Source organism: Phasianus colchicus, chromosome 37 (assembly GCF_987193195.1).
Source record: "Phasianus colchicus chromosome 37, bPhaCol1.hap1.1, whole genome shotgun sequence".
Classification (NCBI taxonomy): Eukaryota; Metazoa; Chordata; class Aves; order Galliformes; family Phasianidae; genus Phasianus; species Phasianus colchicus.
In genome coordinates, this window is record NC_143472.1 from 2,917,192 (window position 1) to 2,933,364 (window position 16,173).

The following is a 16,173-nucleotide window of genomic DNA, read 5'->3' on the forward strand; positions in this document are numbered from 1 at the left end:
CGGCCGGGGGGACAATTATTATTTAATTTGTAAATACTGTATAAATTTTTAATAGCTTAATTGTACATATGGCGAATAAAGGCGACCCAAAGGTCCGTGCTGTGTTTCCTCTGTCCCCAAAATCCCTCCATTTCACCCCATTCTGCACCCTTAAAAACTCATTTCAGCCCATTTTGTTACCCCAGAACTCATTTCGATCCCTCAAAACCCCATTTTTGCCCCATTTTGATCCCTCAGTCCATTTCAACCCTACAGACCTCACATTTGCCCCCTTCTGTACCCCCAGACCCCACTTTGACCCCATTCTGTCCCCCAGCCCCATTTCCCACCCTACTTCCAACACCACACACCACTCCTCAACACCTTTTATTCCATTTCGTCACCCATCACACAGAGGGGTTGTCCCATTTTCCCCCCTGGGGTAATTTTGGGGTCCCCTAGGTGTATTTTGGGGGCCCTCTGGGGCATTCTGGGCCCTTCGACTGAATCTTGGGGTCCATTGGGGGCATTTTGTTGCCCCCAGAGACATTTTGGTGCCTTCCAGATGCATTTCAGTGCCCCTGGGGACATTTTGATGCCCCCCAGGTTTGTTCTGGTGCCCTCCAGGTGCATTTCAGGGCCTTCTGGGGTCAATTTGTTGCCCTCCAGGTGCATTTTGATGCCCCCCAGGTTCATTTTGCCCCCCCCCCGCGTTCACTGGAGGCCATCAGAACCCCTTGAGCAGCAGCCACGCTCGCACCTCGCTGTCCACGTGCCCTTTGAGGCGCAGCGTTCCAGTCACCTCATTCACCTGGGTCAGCGGCTCCTTCCCCACACGCTGCCCCACAAATTCCCTCAGTTCCTTCTCCAGTGCCTGCAATGCCAAAAACACCCCAAAATGAACCCAAACTACCCATTTTTCTCCTCCACCCACTCACCCCCCCCTCCCAAATTCTCCATTTACACCCCAAAAAGCCCCCAAACCCCTATTTTTTTGAGGGCACCTTCAGCAAATTTGCTGATGGCACCAAGCTGAGCGGTGCTGGTGGAAGGAAGGGATGCCATTCAGAGGGACCTCAACAGGCTGCAAAGGTGAGTGAATCTAATGAGGGTCAACACAGCAAAGTGCAGAGTTTGGCACTTGGGATGGAGGAATGCCAGGCATCGATACCGACTGGAGGGAGCAGACCTTGAGAGCAGCCCTGCAGAGAAGGACCTGGGGGGGTTCTGGGGGGTGAAAAGCTGAGCGTGGGGCTGCAGTGTGTGATTACAGCTGGGAAAGCAAATGGGAGCCTGGGCTGCATCAGCAGAGGGGTGGCCAGCAGGGACAGGGAGGTGATTGTCCCTCTCTGCTCTGCTCTTGTGAGGCCACAGCTGCAGCACTGCGTCCAGGGCTGGGGGTCCCAGTACAAGACAGACAGGGAGCTGCTGGAGGGGATCCAGAGGAGCCACAAAGATGATCAGGGGCTGCAGCAGCTCCTCTGTAAAGACAGGCTGGGGGAGCTGGGCTTGTTCAGCCTGGAGATGAGAAGGCTGCAGGGTGAGCTCACTGCAGCCTTTCAGTGCCCAAAGAGAGCCTACAAACGAGGGGAGTCAGCTCTTGGAAAGGGGAGATAACAGCAAGACAAGGGAAAATGGCTTGAAGTTGAGGAAGGACAGACTGGGGTTGGATGTCAGGGGGAAGTTGTTTGCTGTGAGAGTGGTGAGGTGCTGGAACAGCTGCCCAGAGGCTGTGGATGCCCCGTCCAGCCCTGGAGGTGTTCAAGGCCAGGTTGGTGGGGTCCTGGGCAGCCTGGGCTGGTGTGAAATGTGGAGGTTGGTGGCCCTGCATGTGGTGGGGGGTTGGAGATCCATCATCCTCGAGGTCCCTTCCAGCCCTGGCCGTTCCGTGGTCCCATGATTCCCACCCACATCTGCCCAATTTCACCCCTTTCTCACCCAAATGTCCCCTCGGATGTGGCGCAGCTCGGTGATGCGGCGGCTCCCCTTGGTCACCCTGCGGTACAGGGGCAGGTTGTGCATGCGGGAGCGGCCCACGTGGTACGGCAGGGAGGGGGGGGGCACTGCGGGGGGTCGCTAATTAGTCATTAATTCATTAATTACTCTAATTAAACCCTCCCTTATTAACAATATTCCTCCTTTCCCCCATATTAACCCCATTTCGGGGGAAAGGAGTTGATTTAGGAGTACCCCATGTCATACCACGATGGGAGGGGCAAAATAATTAACTAATTAATCAATTGCCCTAATTATTTCTCCTTCTCCTCATTAATAATACCCCCTTACCCCAGATTAACCCCATTCCGGAGGGGAAAAAATGTGCTTATTTGGAAGTGCTTCACCCAGTATGGCAGCACGGGGGGGGGGGAATGCACAGCAGGGGAAGGGCATTAATTAACTAATTAATTATCCTAATTAACCCACCCCCCTCTTTATTAATAACATCCCTTCCATTATATTAACCCCATTTTGGGGAAAAAAAGCATTGACTTGGGAGTGCTCCACGCAGGACAGCAGCAAGAGGGGGAGGAACTGCAGGGAGCGTTATTAGTTGATTGATGAGTTCATTAATTAATTACCTTGTGGGGGGGTCCACCCTGACGGCGTGGGGTAGGAGGGGTGCTGGGGTGGGGGAGGGACACAGGCAGGGGGCACCAGCCGCTCCACAAAATGGAACTCCTCTGTGGATTCCACCACAGCAGGGTATGGGGGGGGGTCTTGGGGGGGGGTCTGGCAAGAAAGAAACAAAGAGGGCATCAACGGGGGGGGGATGATATCAACCAGATCCCCCCAACCCAGAAATTGACGTCTCCCCCAATGACTCCCCCCCAAAATCCCATCCCCCCCAATTGACCCCCACTATGAAACTCTCCCCAATCATCATCCCCCATGGAATTCCCCCCCAAAATTCACCCCTCCATGGCCCCCCCTGCTCCCATATCCCCCCCCCGTGAATAACACACCCCCCAACCATGAACCCCCCCCAAAACCCACTTCTTCTCCCCCAGCCCCCCCCTCCCCTCCAAGCCTCCCCTTCCACAACCCCTCCAAACGAATCCTTCCTGGCCGCCCCAAAACCCCGCCTCCCTCCCACCAGAGATCCTCCCCAAAATCCCCCCCCTCCCAAGCCCTACTTCATCCACCCCCCAATTCACCTCCCATGGACCCCCCAAGATCCCCCCTCCCCAAATCCCCTCTTCCCCCCCAAATCCCCTCAAGACCCTCCCCAACCCCCCCCATCCCCACAGAACTCCCTTTTGCCCCTTCAAGACCCCCAAATCCACCCAGGACCCCCATTTTTTTCACTCAAGACCCTCCCAAATCCCCCCTCACCCCCACAGAACCCCCATCAGGACCTCTCAAATGACCCCCATCCCCTCAGAACTCCCACTGCCCCCCCCCCCCCCCAATCCCCTCAGGACCCTCCTAGCCCGCCCCCTCCCCTCAGAACCCCCATTTCCCCCCTCAGGATCCCCCATAAATCCCACTTTCCCTCCTCCCTCCCTTCAGAACCTCCCAAATTTGCCCCAGCTCCCCCTCCTAGCCCCCCCGCAGTACCTGCACCCCACGAGCCCACAACGCCCGCCCAAGCTCCCACAGCCTCCTCCTCAGCGCCGCCATTTTGCTTCTCCTTCTCCCCTCACGTCAGCACGCACGCACGCTGTACGTCAGCACGCACGCCGTACGTCACCGCGCACGCCCGGCGCATGCACAGCACCGCCCTCTTCGGCCGCGCGCTGCGTTCTGTGAGGAAGCGTTGAGGTGCGGCTGCGGCCCTGCGGGCGCCTTTTGGGGTATTTCTGTGGGGTTTGGGGGCTAAAGGCGCCCAGGAAAGGCGGGGGGAGCCTCGAGGACGGCTTGTGAAGCCTTAAAGGTGTTTTTTTTATTGGAGGGGAGGCGTTTGCGGCGCTTCCGAGGGGTTTAAAGGAGCCGTGCGCCTGCTAGGGGCCTTCTGAGGGGGCTGTGGGGCTCGTGGGGCCTTTGGAAGGGACGTGGGGGGTTAGGGTGATTTAAGGGGTAGTTGGGGCACTTTAGGAGGGGCCGTGAGGCTTTTGGGCTCCAGAGGGGGGCGCTGGGGGCTCAGGCGTCTGTGGGGCTCCGGATGGCCCTGTGAGGCTTTGCGGGGGGGGGGGTGTCTTCAAAACCTCGGGGGGCCATTAGTGGGGTTTGGGGGATCCTTAGGGGTCTCTTTGTATTCTTAAAAAGTATTGTGTGTTGTATTCTGTGGCTTTTGGGGGAGCTTCGGGGGGCCGGAAAGGCATCTGGAGGGGTCCTGGGGGGTCTGTGAGGCTTTGAGGGGGATTGTAAGAGCTTTGGGAGGATTTTGTGAGGGTCCGAAAGGCATTTGGGAGGGGTTTGGAGGGTCTTAGGGGACTTTGTGAGGATTGGGGTAGTGGGAGAGGTGGGGTCTTAGGGGACTCTGAGGCTTTGGGGAGTGGTTGGGAGGGGTCCAAAAGGCATTTGTGTGGACTCTGGGGGGGTCTGTAAGGATTTGGGGTTCCCTTTTGGGGGCTTTAGAGGTTCTGGGGAGGGAAATTGGGGTTTGGGGGGTGTCAACTCACAGATGGGAAGCCCCTCCCCCCCCAGCTGTCATGGCGGCTCTGTGTCAGCACCCTTTGCCCCCTGGGCTGAAGTCCCTTTAAAACAGAAATTGAGGGGGCAAAAAAAATCACCACAGAAGGGAAAAAAGTCCAGAAGAGTTTTTTAGGGGATTTGAAAGAGGTCTGTGAGGGATTTAGGGGATATTAAAGGGGTTTCGGGGGCCCCATATGGGTCTGTAAGGTTTTGAGGGTGGGGTCTTTGAGGCCTTGTGGAAGGTTGGGGGGGCAGGGAAAATTGAGGTGTTTGGGGGACACTAAGGGGGGGCTCTGTGAGGTTTTGGGGGGGGTCTGTGGGGCTTTATGGGACTCCATAACAGTCCAGGGGGCTTGGGGAGGGATCTGTGGGACTTTTAGGGGGTCTCTGGAGGGGTCTTTGGGATTTTTGAGTGCTCTGTGGGAATCCGGGGGTGCTCTGTGAGGATTTGGGGGGGGTCTGTGAGGGGTTGGAGGGAATTTGGGGATGGGTTTATGGGACTTTTGGGGATCTCTGGAGGGGTCTTTGGGACTTTTGGTGGTTTCCTAGGGGTTTGCGGGGGTTGGGGGAGGGGTCTGTGGGACTTTGGGGGAGTCTGTGGGGCTTTTGGGGATGCCATGGGGGTCTGGGGGGCTTGGGGAAGATTTGTGGGGGTCTGTGAGGCTTTTGGGGACCCCATATAGGTCTGTGAAGGTTTGGGGGCATCCCATGGGAGTCTGTGAGGAATCTGGGGGACCCCATGGGGGTCTTAACAGAGCATTGGGAGAGAGTGAATGGAGCCCAATGCAGCTCCTTGCTCCTACCTTCATTTTTGGGGGGAGGGGGTGGCAATATTTCTTCTTATTTACAATTTTCCCATTATTTTGGGCTCTCTCTTCTCTTCCGGGATTCCCTCTCAATTTGGGGTGGGGTCCCATAACCCACTTCCCCTCCCCCTCTTCCCCACAGCCCCCTTCCCACCATGCAGCTCTTCGTCCGCGCCCAAACCCTCCACACCATCGAGGTCTCCTCCTCTGAGACCGTCGCCCAAATCAAGGTGAGACCCCTCAGAAAAGTGGGGAGAGGGCAACGTATGGAGGAGGTCCTGACCCCCAAAATCTATGGGGTGTCCCCCCAAAATTCTTCTTTCCTCCCCCTTCCCCCCCCAAATTTAGGAGCGGATCGCGGCGCTGGAATCCATCGCTCCGGAGGACCAGGTGCTGCTCTTTGGTGGGAGCCCATTGGAGGATGGAGCTGTGCTGGAACGCAGCGGTGTTCCCGAATTCTCTACTCTGGAAGTGGCTGCCCGGCTGCTGGGGGGTACGTATGGGGATGGGGGGGGGCTCGTTAGTGGGGCATCTTAATTAACTTAACGAGCAGGGTCATCTCAACGCTTCATCGTTTGTGTTTAGGTAAAGTTCACGGCTCGCTTGCCCGTGCTGGCAAAGTGAGGGGGCAAACCCCAAAGGTGAGCATTGTGGGATCTTTTGGGGGGATGGGGGGGCATAGGAGTGCCCCACTAACCCCCCCCCCCAAAAAAAAACCCCACCCCCTCCCCCAGGTGGCCAAACAGGAGAAGAAGAAGAAGAAGACGGGCCGTGCCAAGCGGCGCATGCAGTACAACCGGCGCTTCGTCAATGTGGTGCCCACCTTTGGCAAGAAGAAGGGCCCCAACGCCAACTCCTAAAGGCAATAAATGGAGCCCCTGCTGGCAAATCTGGGGTGTCTTTGGGGGGGTTTGTCAACAGGTTGGGAGGTGGAAAGCTTCAGTTTTTAACCCAAACCCGTGGGATTTGGCACAGAACATCGTTGGAGGACCTAGAACCTTTGGAAGGGACTTAACAGGGAGTCCTAGCGGCAATAAATTTGACCCATCCTGGCAGAATTTGGGTGTTTTTGAGGTTTTTTGGGGATCTTTGGGGGTTGTGGGTTTTCATTTTAAGGTCCAAAGCATCCATTTTTATCCCAAATCTGTATTTTTTTGGCTCAGAACACTGTTGGAGGATTAAGACCCTCTCAAAGAGTGTTAATGCGAGTCCTGAAGGCAACACATAGATCCCATCTTGGCAGAACTGGGGTGTTCATGAGTTTTTTGGGGATCTTTGGGGGTGTGGGTCATTATTTTGGGGTCCAAAGTGTCAGTTTTTAACCCAAATCCATATTTTTTGGCCCAGAACACCATTGGAGGACCTAGAACCTCTCTAACTATCCTCATACCAACTCCTGAAGGCAATAAACTGACCCCATTCTGGCACAGTTTGGGTGTTTTTGAGGTTTTGGTGGCAAGTGTTCTCACCATCCCTATTTTGGGGCCCAGTGCTCCATTTTGTACTTAAAAATCTCTTCTGGGTCCAAACCCCCCGGATTTTCAGCATTCGGAGCCCAATGTTGAGGGCTCAGATCCTCATTTCTTGGTCCAAAACCCTCATTTTTCCACTCAGGTTCTCATTTCGAGGCCACGCAGCCCTATTTCTGCCTCCAAATTCGCCTTTTTCAGCACAGTTTTTAATCGGAAAAGTTTAAAAATCGTGATTTTCCGAACCTGGAGTCTTACCAGGTTGAGAGAGAGACGGAAACACCCGAGCGCTGCCGGAGATACCCGAGCACAGCAGCCGTTGTAGGGGCGGAGAGAGCCGAGCGTTGCAGGAAGTGCCCGAGCGGCGCCGGAAGTACCCGAGCTCAACGCCGGAACTTGCCGAAGAGTTCCGAAGCTTCGGAACTTCCTCAGGAGCTCTCCGAGACCTCCGAAGGCCTTTAGGACCCCCTCCAGAACCCTTTAGAACTCTCATACAGCCCCCCAGAGCCCCATAGAACCCTTCAGATTCCCTAACCTCCCCCCTCGTCCCCCCAGGGTCTCCTAAGAAACCCCCCAGCCCCCCCCAATTCCCTATAGCTGACACAAGGACCCCCTCCCCCCCCATGACCCCATTGAGCCCCCTCGGAACCCCATAGTTCCTTCGCAAATCCCTTTGCTTACCCTCTGGATCCCCACCCCCCTTCGAAGGCCTTTCCCCGTCGCTAGGCCTCACGGTTGCTAAGCAACCGGCAGAGGCGGACGCCACTTCCGGGCTCACTTCCGGTCGCGTCGCTACGGCAACCAAAGATGGCGGTGTTGGAGGAGGAGAGGTTCGAGGGGAGGGTGGGGGGGGCGGGGTTGGAAGAAAGAGGGGTCCGATGGAGGGGGAGGGCCACAGTGTGAAGGGGTGGTGGGAGGGGAACGATATGATGGGGGCGAATGGGGGGAGGAGCCTAAAAGGGAGGGTATTATGGGATGGGGAGAGGAATGGGAGGGAGAGAGGAACGGGTGAGGTGGAACCAATGGGAAAGGGTGTAAACACGGGGGGGACCGAAGAGATGGGAACCAATGAGGGGGCAACAGTGAAAGCGACGGACCGCTGCGCTAGGATGGACCTATTTCCGGTCTTCTCCATTTCCGGTCTTCTGCTTCCCCCCCCCCCGCGCCCTGTGACGTTTTTAACGCCGCCCCGCGGTGCCCTGTTGGCGGCGTTGCCCCGCCCTCTGCGGGTGCGACATTTTTGGTTCCCTCCCCCTCCTTCAGTTCCTCCCTGTGGCTGGCGGCGCATGATGACGTCATGTCCGGGCTGCGCACGTTCAGCACGTGTATGGGTGAGCGCGGGGCACGACGGGAAAAAGTTGGTTGTGGGGCGGAGTTGTGAGGTCCGGGGGGAACGCCCCATAAGTGCCCCATAAGAGTCCCGTAATCACCCCATAGTGGTCCACAGCACCCCATACCCCTCATAACACCCCATATGACCCCATACCCCCATGTGACCCCATATGACCCCATGTTTGTCCCGCAGCGCTGGCGGACCTTCATGGCGATGGGGACCACAAGGTTTGGGGCCATTTGGGGCTGTGGGCTGATTTTTGGATTGGGGGGGGTGGTTGTGTTGTTTTTTTTGGGGGGGGGGGTGTTGGGGTTTGGGTTTTTTAGGGGGAGGGGGCTCTTTTTAAGGTGAGGGGTATTTGGGGATTTTTTTGGGGGGGCACTTTGGGTTTGGGGGGCCTTGGTGGAGTTATGGGATTTTGGAGGGGGGCGGATCGGGGGGATTTGGGGGCTTTTTTGGGGGGGAGAAGGGTTGGGATTGTGGGGGGGCAGGGGTTGTGGGAGGGTTGGGAGGGGGGGGAGTTGAGCCATGGAGCCCAACCCCCCACATCCTAAATCCTTCACTGCTTTTTTTCTCTCCTTTTCCTCCCCCCCACCCCCCCAAAAAAAGCTGGTGCTGGGGATCCCTTTTGGTGCGGGGGGGGGCCCAGAGCTGGCCGTGCTGAGCGGTTCGGGCCCCCCCCGGCGCCACCCCCTCCCCGAAGCCCCCTCAGCTCTGGGGGTGTTTTATGGGGGTCCCACTTTTGGGGGTGGGGGCTCATTTTCCACCGGGGGGGGGTCATCCTTAGGGGGTGCCCCCCCACCCCCGGCTCTGCTGGTGGTTGCTGCGGGGGGGGCACTTTATGTCTACCGCAATCTGAGGCCCTTCTATAAGTGTGCATTGCCGCCCCCCGGGCCCCCCCACGAGGTCGAGGCTGAACTGTGGGCACAGGCAGCACAGGTGGGGGGGGAATAAATATGGGGGGTGGGGGGTAATAAATGGGGGGGAGTGATATGGGGGGTAATAATATGGGGGGAATAATGGGGGGATAATAAAGGGGGGGTTGATATGGGGGAGTAGTGGGTAATAATGGGGGGGAATAATTGGGGGGAATAAATGGGGGGGCGGTGATGGGGTAATAATTGGGGGTGGGGGGGAAATAATATGGGGGAAATAATAATGGGGGGGGAATAATATGGGGGTAATAAATGGGGGGGTGGTGGGGGGAGCAGTGATATGGGGGTATTCATGGTTGGGGGGGGTCATATTGGGAAGGGGGGAGGGGGCAGATGTGTATTTTCAGTGCTCCCCCCCCCAGGATGAAGTGGACCCGCTGATGCTCAAGGAGATGTTGGAGGACATCAGGTGGGGTTTTTTTTGGGGGGGGGGCACTGGTTGGGGTTTTAAGGGGGGGGTCCTTATTTTTTTGTGGGGTCCTTATTTTTTTTGGGGGGGGGTGCTCACATTTTTGGATTTGAGGGGTTGGGGGTCCCTATTTTTTTGAGGGGGGTCCTTTCTTTTTTTGGGGGGGGGCAGTGGGGATCAACTTTTGGGTTTGGGGGCAGGATCTCTTTTTGAAGGGGGGAGTCCCTATTATTTTGGGGTTCTATTGAGGGGGGAATTCCTATGGGGGGATTGAAAGGTGGGGGGTGTACTTTTTTTTTGGGGGGGGGGGGTCCTTAACAGCTTTCCCCCCCAGAGATAAGGCTGAGGTGCCGCTGACCCCAAGATCACAGTGGTGAGTTGGGGGGGATGGGAGTTTATAGGGGGGGGTCTTTATGGGGTGGGGGGGATCTTTATAGAATGGGGGGCCATTATGGGAGGGGGGGTTATGGGGAGGGAGCAGTTATGGGGGAGGGAGGTCTTTATGGAGGGGTCCATATGGGGTGTAGGGGGTCCCAATAGGTCTGGGGTCTCCTTGGGGGGGGTTCCTATAGGATATAAGGGGGGGGTCAGTGGGGGTGTCACTATGGGGTGGGGAGTCTGGTGGTCCCTATGGGAGTGGGGATCTTTACTGGGGGGGGGGGAGGGTCCCTGGGGAGGTCCTGTGGGATTCTGGGAGGGGGTCCTATGAGATTTGGGGGGGGGTCCTGTGGGATTTTGGGGGGGTGTCTCCTTGTGTTTGTGTGTGTGTGGGGGGGTGGCCTATAAATTCTGGAGGTCCCATCATTGGGGGGGGGGGTTATTATGAGGGTGGGCTCCTATGGGTTCTGGGGATCCCACGGTGCCCCCCCAGGCTGCTGACGCTGCCCCCCCCTGAGGTTCCCCCCTTCGTGGCCCTCCACAAAGGGCGACCGCTGCAGCGCCAGGTGGGTGCCCCCCCCACCCCCCAAAAAAACCCCATCATGTGACCCCCACCCCATAGGGACCTCCCCCACCCCATTTGGACACCCATAGTGGGGGGGCCCATTTGAATCCCCCAGCTCATAGGGACCTCACCACCTCATAGAAACCCCCCTACCCTATAAGGACCCCCCAACCCCGTACTGACACCCCCCCACCCTATTTCCCTCCCCCACCCCATAAGGACCCCCCTGCACCCCATAGGGACCCCCCCCAACTTCATAAGGATATTCCCCCCCAATTTTGGACCCCATCCCTATAGTGACTCCCCCCTATAGTGAACCCCCAAATAGTGACCCCCCCCCATTTCCCCCCCCAGTCAGTGCTGACCTGTCTGTGCGCTTTGCCGCGGGGGGGGCCGGATGGGACCCCAGACTGCCCGGTGTTGGGCACTGAGGGGGGGGACATCCTGGTGCTCGACCCTGATGCCTTCACCGTGCTCTGTAAGGTGAGGACGTCCCCCGTCCCCCCCCCCAAAAAATACACTCCCTCCACCCCAAAATATGCCCTCCCCCACAAAAAAACCTACACAAAATCCGCCTCCCCCCCCCCAAAATACCCCCAATCCCATAAAGGGGAAACACCAAATCCGCTCCCCCCCAACCACAGTAAAATGAATGGGGTTGTGCCCCCCCTCACCCCTACAATTAATAGAGGGCAACCCCCCCCCCAGAGAATAATGAATTGGATTCCGCCCCCCCCAATGAATGGGATTCTGACTCACCCCCCAGAAGGAATGGGATTCCCCCGCCCCAGCCATCAATGGGGCTGTGCTCCCCCCACACAATAACACTGCACCCCCCCAATAAATAGCAATGCAACACTGCCCCCCCCAGCCTGCAGTACCCCCGCCATAGGAAATAATGGTGCTGTGCCCCCCCCAGGGTTGGGTCGTCCCCCCCCATATGAAATAACGCTGTGCCCCCCCCCGCAATACAGAGTTGGGTTCCTGCCCCCCCTGCCTTCGTGGTGCCGCGGGGGGGCGACGGCCGCTTCCGATTGGCGGCGGCGTGCAGGGATGGGAGCCTGTATGGGATCCACAGGTGAGGGGGCTTCATGGGGGGGGGGCTTTATTGCGGCTTCACTGGGGGGGGCAGTTTATACTGGGGGGGCTTTTATTGGGGGGGGATTTTTTATAGGGTTTCTCTTTTGTAGGGCGGTTAGGAGGACAATTTCTGTATTGGGAGGGCTTCTTTTGGAGGGGGGCACCATTCCTGGCTTTTTTTAATTGGGGGGGGGGGTCTTTATGGGCAGAGTTTATGGGGGTGTTTTGGGGGGGGTCGTTTTTGTGGGGGGGGCTTTGTATGGAGGGTGGGCTGTATAGGAAAGGATTGAATTTGGGGTTTGGGGTTTTTAATGGGATTTGGGGATTTTTTTTGGGGGGGTCCAGAATTTTTTTTTTATGGGGGGGTCCAGAGGAGTCTGGGGGGTGGGGGGGTTGTTGGGTTGGGGGGGGCATTTGGACACACAAGATATGGGAGGAGGGGGGGGCACACAAAAAGACCAAAAAAATCTGCTTTCTGGGAGGTGAATTTTTTTTGGGGGGGGGGGGAGGGTGTCATTTTGTTAATTTTGTGCCCCCTCTGCCCCCCCAGGTCGCGGTGCCGCCTGCTGGCAGCGTTGGGGTCCCCCCCCCTTGGGCTGCTGGATGAAGATGAGCTGCTGTTGGCTGCAGGCACAGAGGGGGTGCTGATGGCCTTCAGTCCACAGGTTGGACCCCCCCCAAAAAATTAACTCCTCCCCCCTCCCCCAAAATAATAGTAACGAAAAAATCCCTTCAAAATGCCATAAAAAAGGCCAAAATTCGGCAAAAATAGTCGCTTCTCCCCCCCCCCCCCCCCCCCCCAAATACCCCCAAATTATGGAGCTCCCTCCCCCCAGAAAACCCACACTTCAAAATCCCCCAACAATCCAGCCCCCAAATTATGGGGCTGACCCCAAATCCCCCCAACCCCCCCACTTATAGGGTTGACTCCCCCCATAGCCCCCTAAATTATGGGGCTGACCCTAAATAACCCCCAACCCCCCCCCCCCCCCATAGGGCCGCCGCCTGTGGTCGCTCCGCCCCCCCTCCCCCATCGTGTCGCTGTGCCGGGCTGCGCTGCGGGGCCGCGGCCGGCAGGGGGCGCTGCTGGGGCTGCAGAACGGCGAGGTGCGGCTGTACTGCGGGCGGAGCCTCGTGAGCGTCCTGCGGGCGCAGGTGGGGCGGCGTGGGGAGCGGCGGTGGGAACCTACAGGAACCTCATGGGAACCTCATGGGGAACCTAATGGGGAATCCTATACGGAGCGCCTATGGGAACCTATAGGAACCGCATGGGGAATCCTATAGGGAACCGCATGGGGAATCTGACAGGGAATCTTAATGGGGAAACTTAATAAGGAACCCCATAAAGAACACTAATAGGGAACCCACAGGGAACCCCAAGGGGAAACCCTAATGGGGAATTGCCATAAAGAACCCAAATGGGCAATCCCATAGAGAACTTTAATGGGGAACCCTAATGAGGCCCCCCATAAAGAACCATAATAGAGACCCCCCCCATAGAAAAATGGGAACCCCCATAGAAAAGCCCCCAAAGGGGGGGAATCTATGGGTTCTGGGGGGGGGGGGGAGGCATTTTGGGGGGTTCCTGTGATTTTGGTGGTTTTTTTTGGGGGGGCCTTTAAGGGGAGGGGTCTCAAAGTGGGGGGGGGCACAGTAATTTGGGGGAGTTCCCAAATGGGGGGGGGGTTCGCAAATGGGGGGCGGTTCCAATTTGGGGAGGGGTCTTGTAGGTTCTGGAAGGGTCCTTTGGGGTTTTTTTGGAGGGAGTTTATAAGGGGAGGGGTGCATTTATGGGGGGGCCCAAAATGGGGGGAGGGGGGCAGTAATTGGGGGGGGATGGGATCTTATGGGGGGGGGGGGTCCCATTCTGGGGGGATGAGTTCTGGGGGGGTCCTGTTGGAATTTTTTGGGTGGGATCCTTTAAGAGGAGAGTTCTTAAATTGGGGGGGGCGGGGGGGGCATTAATTTGGGGGGATCCCTGATATGGTCTTCCCCCCCCCCCCCCCCAAAAAAAAGGAGCCGGTGACAGGGCTGTGCTTCGGGCGCTATGGGAGGGAGGACAACAGCCTCATTGCCACCACCAGAGGTGGGGGGGGGCACAGGGGGGCACTTTTACTGGGGGGGGTGCTCCTAAATTGGGGGGAGGGAATTGAGGTGGGAGTGGGGATAAAAATGGGGAAGGCACAATTGGGAGGGATCTCAAATTTGGGTGGGAGGGGGTCCCAAAATGAGGGGGGGGGTCCCATTTTGGGGGGGATCCTAAACTGTAGGGGGGGCCATCTTTGGGGTCCTGTAAGTGTGGGAGGGGGGCATTTTTGGGGGGGTCCCATTTGTGGAGGGATTCCACGTGGGGGGGGGGGAGGTTCCTATAATTTGGGGTGGGCATTTGGGGGGGGGGCGGACCAGTGTTTTTTTGGGCATGTTCTCTATTTTGGAGTGGGACCCATTTTGGGGGGGGGGTCCCCTTTTTTTGGGGGGGGGTCTCCCAATGGATGCCATTTTCCCACAGGGGGGGCAGTGGCGGTGCGGATGTTGAAGCGCAAAGCAGAATTGGGGGGGGGGGCAGCGGCGGTCTCCCCCCCTTTGAATGCCACACCAGGGGGGGCAGGGGGGGTGGCGCTCCCATTGCCCCCCCGCAGCCGAACCTTCGTGGATCAGGCAATGAGGGAGAGAGAGGATGGGAGATGTGAGCAGGGGGAGCAACCAAAAATGGGGGTGTGACCAAAATATGGGGGGGGGGGGTGGCACTGAAATTGGGGAACTATGGTGTGTGGGGGGGCAGTAAATATGGGGGAGGGCTTGGGAGAGGCACCTATGGATGCTGAACGGGGGGGTGGGGTGGGGAGGAGATCTCAAATTGGGGGGGGTTCACAAAATAGGAGCAGGGGTCTTTAGATGGGGGGGATACCTATTGGGGGGAGGTCCCAAAATTCGGAGGGGTCATTGGGGGGGGACGACATATGAGGGGAGGGCAAAAATGGGTCCAATATGGCGACGCACTCCATAAGAACATGGGGGGTGTATTTCAAGGCGTTCTGAGGGGAAAAGGGGGGGGGGAAGGCGAATGCCCCCCCCCAAAATAATAATTGGGATCCCCCCCTTTGACCCCCCACCCACTTTGTGCCCCCCCCAGGGATGCACGAACGTTTCCAGAAGGATCTGTGGGGGCTGCGGCTCCGCGCTGCTCGGAGCCTCGCCAGCTCCATCGGGGGCAGGGGGCAGCATGGAGGGACTCCCCTGGGGCTCACAGTCACTGCTACGGTGGGTGAGGGGGGGGGACCCTTAATATGGGGGGAGCACCCCAAAAATGGGGCTGGGGGAAGGGAAAATGTCAGTATTGGGGGGCTGCACCCCTAAAATGTGGTTGGGGGGACATGGAAAGTGGGGGGGCACCCTAAAAATTGGGGGCGGGACTTCAAAGTGGGGGAGGAGCACCCAAAAATGGGGGGAAAGGGGAACATAAGGTGCTATGGGGGGGTTATGGGGCACTGTGGGGCAGTTATGGGGTCCTGTGAGGTGCTATGGGGTGCAGTGACCCCCCCCCTGCCCCCCCCAGGTGCACGGTGTGGGGCTGCGGCTCCGGTTGTCCCTTCAGCTGCTGCTCCCAGTTGGGGCTCCCCCCACTCCTGACCTCCTGCTGCTGCTGCACGGCCCGACACCCCCCCCCCGCCTGGACCCCCCCGTCATTCAGGTAACTGCCCCTGGGACCCACCCCCTTTAAGGACCCCCCCATAACCTCAATGTGGGGGTTCCCCCCCCCAAAAAACCCCTCCCACACTGTCACATTCCCCCCCCCCCAAACCCCTCCCTGCACTGCCCTCATGACTCCATGAACCCTAACCCCCCCCCCTTAAATCCCTCTGCCCCCCGTAACCCCAATTTGGGGGTTTTACCCCCTACGCCCCCTGTACTCCACCTCAAATAATTCTCCCCCCCCCCCCCCCTCCAGGTGCCGCTGCTGCTTCCAGGGCTGCGTTACGCCGTGGGGGCGTGGATGGAAGTGGAAAAGGGGAGCCCCCCCCCATATCTGCAGGTCAGTGCTGCTGCCCCATAGATCTGTGGAGCAGACCCAAAAGCGGGGGGGCTGCCCTACAGATGGGGGAGGGGCTGCCCTATAGGTGGGGGCTGTACCGCAAAGACGTGTGACTGTGCCCACAGCTGCGGCTCCACCCCACAGCGCTGCCCCACAGCGCTACCCCATAGCCCTGCCCCATAGCTGCAGCTCTGCCCCATAGCTCTGCCCCACAGCTGCTCGCTGTCCCGCAGGTCTCGGTGCTGCGCCGCGGCTGGGGCTCAGCGCTGCAGTCGCTGCTGGTCGCTCTGCGGCCCTGGGCGGAGCTGAGCACGGCGTGAGGCACCGCGTTAATTAATTAATCGGCACCACGTTAATTAATTAATTAATCGGCACGGGAATATAATTAGTCGTGTCACCATTCGCTGTGTCACCATCACCCGTTAGCTGTATCCCGATCACTGTGTCACCGCTGTCACCCATCTCTGTCACCCCAGAAATAAAGAGCTACGGGTCCCTATGGGGTGCTGTGGGGTGTTATGGGGCAGTATGGGGCTCCATGGGGATGTTATGGGGCTCTGTGAGGCGTTATGGGGCTCTATGGGGTGCTGTGGGTCCTTATGGGGTGCTGT

The 16,173-nt window shown here is 58.1% G+C and overlaps 3 protein-coding genes across 9 annotated transcripts; 2 read left to right on the forward strand and 1 right to left on the reverse strand.

Moving 5' to 3' along the window:
• Positions 1–353: 353 nt before the first annotated feature.
• Positions 354–3,613, reverse strand: MRPL49 (mitochondrial ribosomal protein L49). Its single transcript, XM_090129748.1, has 4 exons — positions 3,538–3,613; positions 2,559–2,709; positions 1,918–2,042; positions 354–853 (listed from the first exon to the last, which is right to left on the reverse strand). The coding sequence occupies exons 1-4, from the start codon at positions 3,598–3,600 to the stop codon at positions 707–709; spliced, it is 486 nt and encodes a 161-aa protein (XP_089985874.1). The 5' UTR covers positions 3,601–3,613; the 3' UTR covers positions 354–706.
• Positions 3,614–3,623: 10 nt separating this feature from the next.
• On the forward strand, positions 3,624–6,418 carry FAU (FAU ubiquitin like and ribosomal protein S30 fusion). 2 transcript variants are annotated; one of them, XM_090129749.1, is made up of 5 exons: positions 3,624–3,741; positions 5,503–5,590; positions 5,709–5,853; positions 5,946–6,001; positions 6,095–6,418. In XM_090129749.1, exons 2-5 carry the CDS (start codon positions 5,516–5,518, stop codon positions 6,218–6,220), a joined length of 402 nt encoding a protein of 133 aa, XP_089985875.1. In that variant the 5' UTR covers positions 3,624–3,741; positions 5,503–5,515; the 3' UTR covers positions 6,221–6,418. The 2 variants fall into 2 exon arrangements, with proteins under 2 accessions (XP_089985875.1, XP_089985876.1); XM_090129750.1 differs by having other exon boundaries at positions 3,734–3,853.
• A 785-nt stretch (positions 6,419–7,203) lies between these two features.
• BBS1 (Bardet-Biedl syndrome 1) lies at positions 7,204–16,061 on the forward strand. 6 transcript variants are annotated; one of them, XM_090129741.1, is made up of 17 exons: positions 7,204–7,659; positions 8,093–8,160; positions 8,355–8,389; positions 8,772–9,101; positions 9,460–9,506; positions 9,841–9,879; positions 10,378–10,450; positions 10,804–10,932; positions 11,424–11,527; positions 12,080–12,194; positions 12,526–12,684; positions 13,546–13,615; positions 14,039–14,215; positions 14,663–14,790; positions 15,086–15,220; positions 15,479–15,562; positions 15,796–16,061. In XM_090129741.1, the coding sequence occupies exons 1-17, from the start codon at positions 7,637–7,639 to the stop codon at positions 15,880–15,882; spliced, it is 1,803 nt and encodes a 600-aa protein (XP_089985867.1). In that variant the 5' UTR covers positions 7,204–7,636; the 3' UTR covers positions 15,883–16,061. The 6 variants fall into 6 exon arrangements, with proteins under 6 accessions (XP_089985867.1, XP_089985870.1, XP_089985868.1 ...); XM_090129744.1 differs by having other exon boundaries at positions 7,205–7,659; positions 9,036–9,101; positions 12,526–12,636; XM_090129742.1 differs by having other exon boundaries at positions 7,206–7,659; positions 9,036–9,101.
• The last annotated feature ends 112 nt before the right edge of the window (positions 16,062–16,173 follow it).

Bases quoted from the DNA above. Each gene is read 5' to 3' on its own strand.
- BBS1 (XM_090129741.1), top strand. From the start codon at position 7,637: ATGGCGGTGTTGGAGGAGGAGAG. The intron at 9,102-9,459 runs GTGGGGGGGGAA...TCCCCCCCCCAG, and splicing joins TGTGGGCACAGGCAGCACAG to GATGAAGTGGACCCGCTGAT. The intron at 14,791-15,085 runs GTGGGTGAGGGG...TGCCCCCCCCAG, and splicing joins GGCTCACAGTCACTGCTACG to GTGCACGGTGTGGGGCTGCG.
- MRPL49 (XM_090129748.1), bottom strand. From the start codon at position 3,600: ATGGCGGCGCTGAGGAGGAGGCTGTGGGAGCTTGGGCGGGCGTTGTGG. The intron at 2,710-3,537 runs GTACTGCGGGGG...CTTTCTTGCCAG, and splicing joins TGTGGGCTCGTGGGGTGCAG to ACCCCCCCCCAAGACCCCCC. The intron at 854-1,917 runs GTGAGAAAGGGG...TTGGCATTGCAG, and splicing joins ACATCCGAGGGGACATTTGG to GCACTGGAGAAGGAACTGAG.
- FAU (XM_090129749.1), top strand. From the start codon at position 5,516: ATGCAGCTCTTCGTCCGCGCCCAAACCCTCCACACCATCGAGGTCTCC. The intron at 5,591-5,708 runs GTGAGACCCCTC...CCCCAAATTTAG, and splicing joins AGACCGTCGCCCAAATCAAG to GAGCGGATCGCGGCGCTGGA. The intron at 6,002-6,094 runs GTGAGCATTGTG...CCCCTCCCCCAG, and splicing joins TGAGGGGGCAAACCCCAAAG to GTGGCCAAACAGGAGAAGAA.